The sequence below is a fragment of the Larus michahellis genome, chromosome 13 (genome assembly GCF_964199755.1).
Source record: "Larus michahellis chromosome 13, bLarMic1.1, whole genome shotgun sequence".
NCBI classification, from domain to species: Eukaryota; Metazoa; Chordata; class Aves; order Charadriiformes; family Laridae; genus Larus; species Larus michahellis.
Window position 1 is genome coordinate 6,521,385 of NC_133908.1, and position 12,532 is coordinate 6,533,916.

At 41.8% G+C, this 12,532-nt stretch overlaps 1 protein-coding gene across 1 annotated transcript; it reads right to left on the reverse strand.

The window, feature by feature from the left end:
* Positions 1 to 165: 165 nt before the first annotated feature.
* LOC141750772 (solute carrier family 2, facilitated glucose transporter member 11-like) lies at positions 166 to 8,908 on the reverse strand. Its single transcript, XM_074606479.1, has 11 exons — positions 8,813 to 8,908; positions 7,834 to 7,994; positions 7,187 to 7,311; positions 6,170 to 6,299; positions 5,052 to 5,200; positions 4,044 to 4,231; positions 2,727 to 2,837; positions 1,975 to 2,076; positions 1,547 to 1,622; positions 1,093 to 1,220; positions 166 to 366 (listed from the first exon to the last, which is right to left on the reverse strand). Exons 1-11 carry the CDS (start codon positions 8,906 to 8,908, stop codon positions 166 to 168), a joined length of 1,467 nt encoding a protein of 488 aa, XP_074462580.1.
* Between the last annotated feature and the right edge of the window lie 3,624 nt (positions 8,909 to 12,532).

A 12,532-nucleotide genomic window follows, 5' to 3' on the forward strand; every position in this document is an offset into this window, starting at 1 on the left:
CAGTTGGAGAGAACCACCAAGTTCATCCGGTACCCTGCACTGCAGGTAATTACTTTTAAAATATGTGTTTGTGCTGCTTGTGGAGCAATGGAATTTCTCTTGCTTAGTGAGGCTTCTGGGCACTACAGTAATAAAAGAGCAAAATACGGAGTGGAGAGTTTGTTATCAAAGTCTAGTAACAATCATCACTGAGCAGTTACTCTGCTGTAACTGTCTCTTCTTTCCACGGTAGTTCAGGCGGTTGAACTCCTCCATGACCTGTAGCATGGTCTTTCCTTTGGTCTCTGGCATCACCAGGAAGACAAAGACAGCCATGGACAGACAGTAAATCAGGAAAATGATGAAACAGAAACTACCGAGACCTTCCTATAGGAAAAGAAAGAGACAAAATGTGTTCGTATAAATTGATCTAGATTTCTTTCTCCTATGATACGGAATTTCTGGTTTTGTATTTACTAATAAACTTGGTCAGGGTCTCAGTTGATGTAAATCCTGCTTGCTGCCGCCTGGGGAATGGCACCGAGTGCTAAGATGAACTAATTCTGCTTTCCTGTTTTAAGGAGGAAAGTTGTATGCTCAGCGGACATTGAGTGTCATTGCTTGACAATTCAGAGAAGTGCTGAGCTTCAGTTACTCTTCCTTTCTGCTCCATCCTTCTCAGTCAGTGTAAGACTGGGGGAGGTACATAGCATGTCAGCACTGTCCAAAACTGCAAAGGCTTTAGTTTCCTGCTACTTACTAGTGCTGGGTGAGATTAATTTAACATTAACCCCAAAGGAGATGCACATACAGGACAAGGGGGGAAAAGAAGGGAGCCCCTCATGACATTCAAATTATGTCTGACAGTGTTGGTGCCTCTGTCACCACTTCTGTGTTTCCCAGTGTCACACGCCAGTTTGTGCAGAGTTAGCAGCATTTTGTGGTTTTGCTATGCTTTCACTAAATATCTGGGTATAAAGAAAGAGGTCATCAGAACTGCAATTAGTTTGGGCCCTGACCTTTGCTTGAAGTGTTGCTAAAGGGAAGTATGCTCTGGGTTCAAGAAAGGTCTAACCTCCTCTGAACTGAAACAAAACACTCTGCTTTCCTTACCACAATGAAAGGGAACAAAAGTCCAAGGATGAAGAGTTGGATCCAGTTTGTAACACCATTAAAAACATAAGCAGCTGGTCTGTATGACTGAATAAATATTTCTGTGGGTAAGGGGCATAATACTCCAGCTGAAAAAAATGGAAAAAAGGAAGTTTAGAAATTTTGCAAGATGCTTCTGTAACTCACACTTCATATTGCCATATAAGTTAATGGTTTTAACTGACCTGGAAGTGTTTGAGGTTCTGCTTGGCTCTTCAGGAGGAAGGAGAGAAGGAATGCAATATCAAATGAAGTTTTACCTCCTACCACAGTATGGAGGGGAACATCTACCCCTGCACTGAATCAGGAGTAAGGATTCATGCTAACTGTGGAACAGCTATGCCTGGGAATTCTCCTAAAGGCTGCAGTGAGGAAGGAATGAGTAAATGAAAGCATTCCAGTAGAAAATACCAACCTGGCCCAATGCCAAAGCTCATGATGAAAATAAAGATGAGTGCAACAGAGCAGTATGGTACCCAGGAAAAGGAATCCTATGGTAGGAAATGAATAGCAAATAAAATAAGAAATTAAAATTTTATTTATCCAGCTCCATTAGAAACATTCGTCACTGCTAAGTATGTCAATGTTAAACATACATTGGTTTCCTCTACTTCCAGAAACTTAATGAGATAGTCTTGACAGTGATCATGGTTGTATAAAGCTATTGGCTTTGATCTGCATGTACATGGCTGGGAACAGAACTCTGTTAGTATGATGGTTAGCCCCAAAAATACTTCTACTCCCACTAAAAAGTGATTTAGGGGAAGGGACATAGCAATGATACCTGCCACACAATAAAACATGAAGATGGGACACAGCTCTAATGCATAAGTGGGGTCTTACCTGCAGTGAAAGTGTGACCGTGAGGAGCACTAAAGCCAAGGCCAGAACAGTGTAGCTTTTCCACAGCAGTGTCTTCCTCCCTGCACGCTCAATGAGGAAACCCTGCAAGCAGGAGGGCATGCTGTCAGCTCCAAAGGACAGACCTCAAAGGCAGGCACTGGTTTGCTGCTCTGGTAGCTGCCTTCACCTTCCAGGCAGGGGATCTCTGAAGAGTCGGGGACTGGGATGTCATACCTCCTCTAGGAGGGTGAGTAAAGGCATCTGGGGAGACTGAGCAGGACCAGGAGCTTCAGGGAGTGAGGGAAAGCTGGGGAGGTGCAGGGCTGCAGTGAGCATTGCCCAGGCAGCGGAGGCCTGAGGTGGCCTCTGCAGGCAAAGAACATCCAGGGAGGACAGCAAAGTGGAAATGCTTGCACTGTTAATTGCCATGAATCCTGCAGCTGCGAGTCCTACTGACAAGCGGACACAGGCACTGTCGGTCATCTGCCCTTCCTACAGAGGGCAACTGGAACTCCCAAGGCTGGCTCAGGCTGTCTGGTGGTTTTCAGGGAAAGACTCTCCTGTCCTCCCATAAACTGAACACAAAAGCTTATGATTGCAGGCTGTGTGGAGATGATTTTTTGTGGTCAGTGCGAAGCACTGCTGTTGATTTGCAGGAGTTTGATTCCTGAAGCTTCATTTACAGTAGCTTCTAAAGATAGAAATGAAACATGCATTGCAGCAGAATGAAATTCAGCTGAAGAGCCACTTACGCACAGAATTGTGGAAAGGATCTCAGTGACCCCAATTCCCAGGGAGACGTAGTGGGTTTGAGCAGGGGGGATTCCAGCCTTTTTAAAGACATTGTATGCATAAAAGTAAACCTGGAAAGAAGAGAAATGTGTGAAGGTTGTACCCATGTGGTAATGTTTACACTAGCTTCTATCTTTTTTGACAGAAAATAACTAATTAGGCCTTAGCAAAACAGAAAACCTTCTTGGTTTCAGTAAATAATACTCAATGTTTTAATGAGCCTTATTTGTGCGGAACAGCTTTTACTAGCAGCTCTGTCTTGAAGTCAGAAACAAATACAGCCTTTTTCTTCTTTTTTTTTTGCTTGCTTTTAGCACTAGCCTTTGTCTTATGTTACAGGTTATAATTCTATCTGACATCTTTCCCATGTTTTAGTGTCTCGTGTACTTTGGACGAGGAGAATACAGAAATGTGGACAGTACGTACTAAGAAAATGGTTTAAATTATCTTTCTACATCATCTTTAAGCCTTTACATTGATTATGACAGTCACTATGTTTCTGGATGTAAGCATTCCTACAGCATAAGAAATTCCAATGCTGATAGGCTCAGTTACTACTGGTCCTTCTTGATATAGTTACTGCTCACTAGTGGGAGTAAAAAGGAGTCTGATGAATCTTGAAGTCTTTCTGAATTTGCAAAATTAATCTGGATTTTGAAACTTTTATGCTTATATGAGCTTTATAAGCTCATTTTATACAATAACTACTCCAATACTCAATACTTTCTACGGAAACGTAGATAGAGATATTTCCAGAGAAAAGGTATATTAGAGAGTAATATCAGTAACTGTCACATAGATTACTGGGATGCTGTAACTGTCTGTAATCTGAGAAAGTGCAAAGTTAAAGAATTTAGAAAGAAACCCAAAGAAGTAAGAGTATGGAAGCGCACTGTCAACGTACATGACAAACCTGACTCAGTTTGTGCTGAAATGGCTGAACAATTTTGGTCAGTGCATTCTGGAGTTCAGAGACACAGAGGAGGTTATGCTGTTCTTTACTTGTTCTGTATTTGAGATTTTATTTTATCCCCTTACATTCTCTTATCATAATAGGGTAATTCGTATAGATGCCTTCAGATGACACTTGCTAAAACACAGTCTTGACTTATCCCAGGTCCCAAACTTCCATGGGAAAAGATTATAATAAACAGTAACAACAGATCCCCTCCTTACAGCTACTGTTGCAGTAAGCATTTTACTGCTCACTGCAAAGCTTGCTTTTTTACCAAGAAACAGTAAGCGATCTAGAAACCAGAGAAAAGTAGCACACGTACCACATTGACTCCAATTAACTGCATGCATGAGGCGACAAGGAAGAGAGTGATGAGCTGCCAACGGACAGATTTGTCACGAAAAAGATCACAAACGCTCTTAGCTTTCTCCCCATGGATGGCCTTTTGCTCTGCCATCATGTCATCTATTTCAGCCATATGGTCACCATCTCCCCAGAGCTGCTTCACAGCTGGAAGGAGAGGGAGAGAAAGATGAGTCCTGGTCCAAGCTCACCAGTACAGACATGAATTCAGAGGATTACCTCCTGCCTTGCAGAGTGTCTTATTTGAGCTTCAGGCACTCTTGTGTGAACTTCCTAGAGTTATGGATTCAGATTAGATACAGATCCAGTTCATTGCTATCTATTTTTACCCATAAATCTTAATCACGACCTCACCTTTGGCCAACAGCTGCTTACAATGTTTCAATGTAAATCACACCTGAATTCTTACCAATCCTTCCCTGAATACCCTCCAGCTAAAGGTGCAATTCTAGTGCACGTACCGAAACACAGACAAGGAAAAATGACTCTTACACTAAAAAATAAGCCTACATCTAAAGAGCTCTCTCTTTTGATAGTTAAAACCCTACAATGGCTGTTTCTCTGTTTATGTCAGTAGTTGCTGTGAGGGTTACTGAAGAACTGGAATGCTTATGGATATGGCACGACAGTTAAGAGCATCCCTTTCTTACACAGAGCCAGAAGGTACCGTATCCACACCCTGACAGCTCAGGGCAGAATCTGTATTGGTGGAAATACAAGCTCTGTGTGATCACGTCCCTCGGAGGATCCTGGCAGAGGGTAAGGGAGAACCAAAGAGATAATTAGTGACAAGAGAGCACTAATATCAAAATGGAAGAGGCTGTCTTTCATTAAAGCTGAAGGTGGTTTCAGAGACAAAAGACCAAGAGTCTTTTTCCCAACTGTACCTCCCTTCCAGGCTCATGTGGGGCTTTACTGTATTTTCTGCTTTTTGCTAAAACAAACTCTTTGTGGCCCATTTCCTTACCTTTAATGCACCCCTCCTTGTCCTTTTTGTCAATGAGCAGGTAGCGGGGAGAGTCTGGGAAGAAGGGGAGGGTGAGAAGCTGAATGAGGGCAGGAAGCGCGTTGGCTGCCATGAGAATAGGCCAGAGAGCATCTACTCCAAGAACTTCTCTGAAACAAAACCAGCCGAGTGAGAGGAGCTAAGCAACCATGCGTACTGGCCATGTGAGCACACACAGACTCAGGCAGTCCCTCTGCCCTGCTGCGTGTGTCCTGGCAGCTCTCACCCAGGAGTCTCCAGCATTTCTCAGCCCAGAAAAATGAAAATCTCAATGGGAGGCGGAAGGGGAAAGCAGAGTGCTGTTGCATGCAGCACACCTAATTACACAGTGTTGCCAGCTGTTGCTCAGTAGTGAGTGCAGCAAGGCTAATTATCCTGTGACAGCTGAGGGCCCACAGGGAGGAACAGTGTCCCAGCACAAGCACTGAAGAAAGAACCTGTGGTAGCTGATCCCTCTGCTTGTGATCTAAAGAGTCCCAGGTTACAATTAAGACAGGATCCAGGGGTTATCAGCCTGGTACTGACTGTCCCAAGTAGCAGACACTGGGTTTCCTGCAGCTTTGAGAATACTGAGGCCAGAATGATGCATGCTTGGGAATGCTTTGGCACGGGACAGGCAGAAGGAGCCTGTGCTGGGGAGAATGAATCCACGTTAGGCCTCTTGTTTTGTGTGTGTGTTTGATGAATGGGTGTGCTGGTTTGTGTGTATTTTCAAGAAAGTTTGGATGAATCTGATATTCCCCGCTCCTTCTAAAAAAAATAAAGAGTAAAGGTCAGTTCTTACAAAAGATGGATTTCTTTCAAACCCATTCAAATCTGTTAAAGGTTTTTATTGTCTGTCTTTTGATCTGTCTTTGCTAGGAAGCAATGTAATTCTTCATGATTAAATATTTTATATTATTTCTGTTTCCCATTCAACTAAATCAGGAATTTGGGCTGAGCTAATTCAGTCTGGCTGCCTAGAGTACCCTGAAAACATGCCTAAAAATAGTTGCTGATCTGCCTATCCACCGGCTTGCGTTGACATATGCATATATTTTAATAACCGAATAAATTAAACAGGTCTTAGACCCACATACCTGAGACCCAGAGCAAATCCTACAAACTTTCCAATGGCAATGGCAGTAGAAGCTGTTATGGCTATCAGCCCGCGGAGCTTCCGTGGGGCACATTCCCCAGCATACATAAGGTGGATATTCAGACCTAAACCTGTAGTGGCAAAAGACTGTCAGGGCAATTCAAACTCCCATAGGTCTGGTGTTTTGGAGGGGAACATTACAGGCAAAGCCTATAGCATTAGACTCTGAGATACTTCTTTAACCATGCTGAGTATATGTCTGTCTGACACAAAGCATGTTCCCAGTACCGTAGTCTTGCGTCTTTGCTAAATATTTCACTAAGTAAGTATGTTCCCTAGGGAAATCTGTTCTTCATCAGGCTGACCTCTTACAATGTTTCCTACAGCCACATATACAGCATTACTGTTGCTCCCTTTAATCTCAGATTATATATTTCAGTGTCTACTTGCGATGCTATGTGCCATATTTTGTGATTGAAACCAACAAGTTAACAAATGCTATATATTCCATTTGCTCAGTGAAATAATTAATATGTATCCTCTCTCTTAATTTTTTCTGCTGGTTAGTATTATCTTTATCCAACTGCTCAGGGATCAAAAACACTGGCAGAATGTAACCTGAAGTATCTGGAAATTAGAATTGCCCAGCTTGAAAACCATTCCTTTGGCTGCAATATGGAAGGCAGTATACCAGCCACAATGAGCAGCAACAGGAACAAAGGTCAGCTTTCTATTGAGTGAGCATGCTCCCCTAAAATATCGCATGTTTTGCCTTTTTCACAAGTTGGCAATACTTTTTATATGGATTGGATGTAAAGATAAAAGAATGAGAAATGGAGATGTCACACATGATTAATTTAAGTGCTTTCTTATTTAGTTAAAAATGCATTCAGCAATCAGACACTCTGCAGGGTTTAGTAAAAATCTGTGATCTGTATACTCAATCTGGTAAATCCTTGTGACTTTCAGTCACTACTCTCCCAACTATTTAATACCATAGGTAGGAATGCTAACTTACCTCCACACACTCCAGAAAATATTCTTCCAGCGATGATCATCTCAAAGGATCCACACAGCCGACTGAGTCCCATCAGAGCTGCACTCAGCAGAGCAGGGATATTGGTGAACAACATGGCCTTCTTCCTGGAATTCATTTAAATTAATGTGAGCATAAATATTGTCCACGTGTCATTCACATGGACGATCCTTCAGCCTGACAGAAGTGGTGTGAATTGTACCGTGGTTAAAGACTGCAAGCTTCCGAGATCGGCTGCAGTGAGGGAAATAGGAAATGGGAATGAGAAAAATTTGTCACAGACTGATAAGCTAGTTGAAGCTTTTGATGCCTCCAGTGGAGCCAATATCTACACTGAAGAACAAGCTTTGTGAGCAGTTGATTGAAATTAACTTAAAACTTCATGCACTCCTCATGTGATTTCTCAAGACTGGATTTGCTTTGGAATTTATAAGGGAGAGGGTATGATTTTCTTTGTGATCACTGGCAGATTTTGCCATTCTGTTTCTTCACTGAACTGATCCTTCATCTGAAGCAGCTCTGGGCTGCTCACAGTGCTACTTTACAAGCGGTGTTTCTGCCAAGACACGGTCACTTATTTTTGCAGTTCTGGGTGTAAACAGAAAGGCTAATGTAATCATTATTCCTACCTTCCAAATCTAACAGACAAATATCCAGCAGACAAGGACCCCAGAAGCCCACCAATGCTGTAGATGGACACAACAAAGGACCACATCAAAGTAATCAATTCTTCAGTGGGAGAAGAGCCATATCTCTTCAGCCAGGTCTCACGGATGAAACTTTTGATGTACTTCAAAAGAAAAACAGAAAACAATGGACTCAGTCAACAAGCTTTTGAATAATTGCACCTCTTTTTTACTTCTCCTAGCTACTTACTGGTCTTTTTGATACATTTCTATTGACACCTTGGTTGAAAGCTTAGCCCCAGTGAAATTAAAGGCAATTTTGCCACTAACATTCCTTGAGTTACTGTTCTAGCAACAAGGTGCAATGAATAAATCAATGAATAAATATATCAATATTAAATATCAACAGTGAGTACCACTAAGAGAGTGGCAGGTTGGTCTTCTGTTTATGTGCTAAACCCTGATTGTTTTGCTAACTGATCTTCCCCTCCATTCCAGCTGGTCTGTATGTCTCTCTCGTCCACCTGATGAATCCTGGCTGATGCCTTGAGTGAAATTCAGGTTTGACTTCAACTGATTTCAGTGAAATCAGGATTTTTCCCTTGATGCGGCCCACTGTGAGGTCTCTCTGACCTATTGTTCATAACCTCCATGACACCCTCATTCTTGATGAGGGTTCCCAAAGTGGTGATATGGACATGAACTCAATGTCCTCGCCACCATTCAGGATGACAAACACTTCCCCTAATTTTCTTTTTCCAGCTGCAGGAATCAGTGCTGACCTCAGCTCTAGTGCTACAGTCCTTCCCTATCCTATTTCACCTTACAGATAGTCACTTAGACTCTTAGAACCAAGAAACCACAATAAGTCTAGTTTTGAGAGCAAAAGTTAAAAAGTTAGTGATTGCAAATAGAGGCAGGAATGCATGAGAACATTGAAATTCTTGCTGAGAGCTCAATTTTTTGAGTTGTCCATGCTTACCTCAGCAGGAGAGTTGATAATGGAGACCTGCAACCCATACTGGAAAGCTCCACCAATGCCCAGCACAAAAGCCAGGAGGAAGAGACTGTAGCTCATTTTCTGGCAGGAAATAAAAACAGCAAACAAAGCTAGTATAGCTCTTCAGACATGTCCTGTTTTACCTTCAGGGACTCTTACAGCTTGAGCAACACCACACACCTGCCTCCTCCGAGATGAAGGAGCCAGCACACAGAGTGCAATAGATGACCAAAGCTATTAAAGCACAGGATAGTGAAAAATTTGAGGAATGACAAAGGTCATAGCTGTCTCACAGAAACCAGTTACACACTTCAGTGCTTCTCTCTTCAGCTTTGGGCATCTTAATCTGCACTATCATAGGGTAAATGGTTGCGGGAGCATGGTACAATGTGTGAGCATCACGTGCACAATTTCCATCTATTTGTCATTCCTCCTCCTCCTTTCTCATTTGTTATCTCACCTAGATGACTATTTTGCTCACTGACTTGGCTGAGACTAGATAAGCATTTGGGGATTGAAGGGCATTCCTGGTTTCATAGTTTATTCACCTTTTCTTAGAACTATAGCTGGTAATAGGCTTAAGAATACGCCCACGGTATAGTACTGTGATACGTGCATACCTCTCCCCTTCCACTCCCACTGCTCTCTGTTACTACTGATATTCTGTCCAGCAATGACAGCATGATGCTGCACTTCTATCTCTAGAACAGATCATATTCAAAGGCAATTCTGAACGACTGCCAAACATTTCCAAGCTGATTTCTAATCAGATTAATGCCATTTCTTGAATGGGCATCAAATTTATCCATGTTGCAACATTGTTGGCTTCAAAGGAGTCAGCTCTGAATAAATTTGGTATTTGGCACATTCTTATATTAAATGACAACAATGTCCTGTTTGTCAAAGCACTAGGAAGAAATGGGATTCACAGTCTCTACTACTAGACATATCTCTACTAGCCTTTGTGCTTGCATGTGGTCCCTTTGACATCTTTCCACGGCTGTCAGGTGATGACTGCCAGGGCTTATGTTGAGGAGAGCAGATTTCAGGAAAAAGTGAGACCAGCTTGCCTCCCCCTCAGGGTCCATGGCGGCCGAAATGTGAATACTGTATACAAACTGTCCCCTGAATAGCACTTAAATTAAAAATTTGTCTGTTTTAATAATATTACTAAAGAAGGGTTTTTTTGGGTTTTGGGTTTTTTTTAAATATAGTTCCAGATCTTTGAGTGCAAACCAGCACACAATCAGCTGTAGCTAGAGTGACTCAGCTGCATTAATCTGGTCATTACTGTTTCCATCAGGTTAATAATACATACTATAAAGTAAACACAAATCTGTTGTGTACCTGAAATCTATTCTATGCCTTGATGATTAGTGTTTCCTATTCTATGCCTTGATGATTAGTGTTTAAAGTGTCTTTGGAAAGATAAGACATATTAATTTCTTTATATTTCACATCTTCAGAAAGTAAAATGCCTGTTTTGCAAAAGAAATTATTTTACTGAAATAAAAGTAATGCAAGCTGAGCAAAACTGGTCTTCCAGTAGATTTCACTGTTGGAACAGCGCAGTGTGTGCTGCAGTTACTGGCATTGTAACTAAGAATATGAAAAAGACACTGGCTCCACCTAATTTTCATTCCGATGAATGCAGCCTGTTGACTTTATTAGGAAACTTGTAGTTGTTTTCCTTATAGGCGTGTTGTCTGTATTTTGTGTTGACAGCAATTGTTTCTGTCCAGACTTCCTATATCTCGCATATGAAAATCTCCTTGTCATTAGGAACTGATTTTTTGCTCATGATATTGATAGTTCATGGTACTATTGTAAATCCTGATTGCACGATGCAGGTGGACCTGCATGCTTCTAATTCAGAAGTCTGGACGGAAGATAAGGTTTTTGTGCACATTTGGCAAGTCTTTCATCAGAAGTCCAGGTGATCACGATTTTCAGGTGAATTTGCAACTTGTCAGACATAGCAGATGAGATTTAATTCTCCAGAAGTCACACAGGCATTCTGGGTTAAAAATTTAAACAAGATTTTAACATTTTTTTTGCTAAAACTATTGTTTTGCTACTGGATTGTTATTCTTTTGTTTATGAAAAGTTAGAAGTATATTTCCCTGTAGTGTCAGTGTCTCAAAGAATCAGCTGTTGCATCATTGCTATAAGTCATAGTACTATGATTCTCTGAAAACAAATGCACAATGGAAAAATTAATATACTGCTTATTTTTTTCTCTTTCAAAGCACTGCAGGCACTTTAATTCTTCCAACTCTGCACAAAAATCTGTGTTTGTGCCTCTTCTGATCCTAACTGAAATGGTTTTGTTTATGTACATGTAAAAAATTAACCTAGTTTCTGCAGAGTGTGGTACTTTCAGTGCAATACTTCAGTTATACAGGCATGTAAATTGGATGCAAATGAGTCATGATGCTTGCATTTTCGTATATCCTTTGAAAGGGACAATCTTCTCCTGTCACAGCGTTAGCAATTTATGAGGTGACGTGACACAGCTAGTTTACAGCAAATGCCAACATCAATTCAAATTCTGTACTTAATAATGAGATTTTTCCCCCCTCAGCTTTGAAGGTTGAAGCATGATGTAAACGGCTGTTTTGCAAACAGTGTACACTTATTAAATATGCCTGCTGAAGTGGTTTGTTTTAAAATTAACAAAAGCAGTCATAATTTAAAAACACTCTGAAATAATGGCTTAAGTGCAGAAGCATGTTATGAGGAATTAAAAATTAGAAACTGCTTTAAGTTTTTGAGGGCAGCTTGCAAAGATGCAAACAAATTTCCGTAACCTTATCATTATGTGTTGATACAGTACCATGACACTGTGTCCATACGAATTACCGCCATATCATTAGATATGTTGATCCAGTCAAACACGAAGATGAAAAGCCTAACAGAGGTCTTAAAAATATTATTTTAAAATATTAGTTATCTTTCATAACAGTATTTGGGGACCTCAAAGACCTGAGATGAATGAAATATCAGAAAACAGATTCTCATGTCCTGAAATTGCATATGGAAGCAAACAAAAACATTTATCATAGTTAAATGCTATTATACTGTGGGTGATTAAACCACTGATGTATTATGATAATATTTTGTGTCTGATGTAAGTTTGCAGATGACACCAAGTTAGGTGGGAGTGTCGACCTGCTTGAGGGTAGGAAGGCTCTACAGAGGGACCCGGACAGGCTGGAGCGATGGGCCGAGGCCAATGGGGTGAGGTTCTACAAGGCCAAGTGCTGGGTCCTGGGTCACAACAACCCCATGAATGCTACAGGCTTGGGGAAGAGTAGGTGGAAAACTGCTCGGAGGAAAAGGACCTGGCGGTGTTGGTCAGCTGCCGACTGAATATAAGCCAGCAGTGTGCCCAGGTGGCCAAGAAGGCCAACAGCATCCTGGCCTGTATCAGGATAGTGTGGCCAGCCAGATTGGGGCAGTGATGGTCCCCCTGTACTCAGCACTGGTGAGGCCCCACCTCGAGTGCTGTGTCCAGCCCCTCACCACAAGAAAGGCATTGAGGTGCTGGAGCATGTCCAGAGAAGGGCAACGGAGCTGGTGAGGGGTCTGGAGCACAAGTGTTATGAGGAGCGGCTGATGGAATGGGGGTTGTTCAGCCTGGAGAAAAGGAGGCTGAGGGGAGACCTCCTCGCTCTCTACAACTGCCTCAAAGGAGGGTGT

Excerpts from the sequence above, each read along its gene's own strand:
- LOC141750772 (XM_074606479.1), bottom strand. The coding sequence starts at position 8,908 with ATGAGCTACAGTCTCTTCCTCCTGGCTTTTGTGCTGGGCATTGGTGGA. Across the intron at positions 2,077-2,726 it reads TCCTTTCCACAATTCTGTGC|GGTTTCCTCATTGAGCGTGC; the intron begins GTAAGTGGCTCT and ends TCCTGCTTGCAG. Across the intron at positions 1,221-1,546 it reads GAGCTTTGGCATTGGGCCAG|CTGGAGTATTATGCCCCTTA; the intron begins GTTGGTATTTTC and ends CATTTTTTTCAG.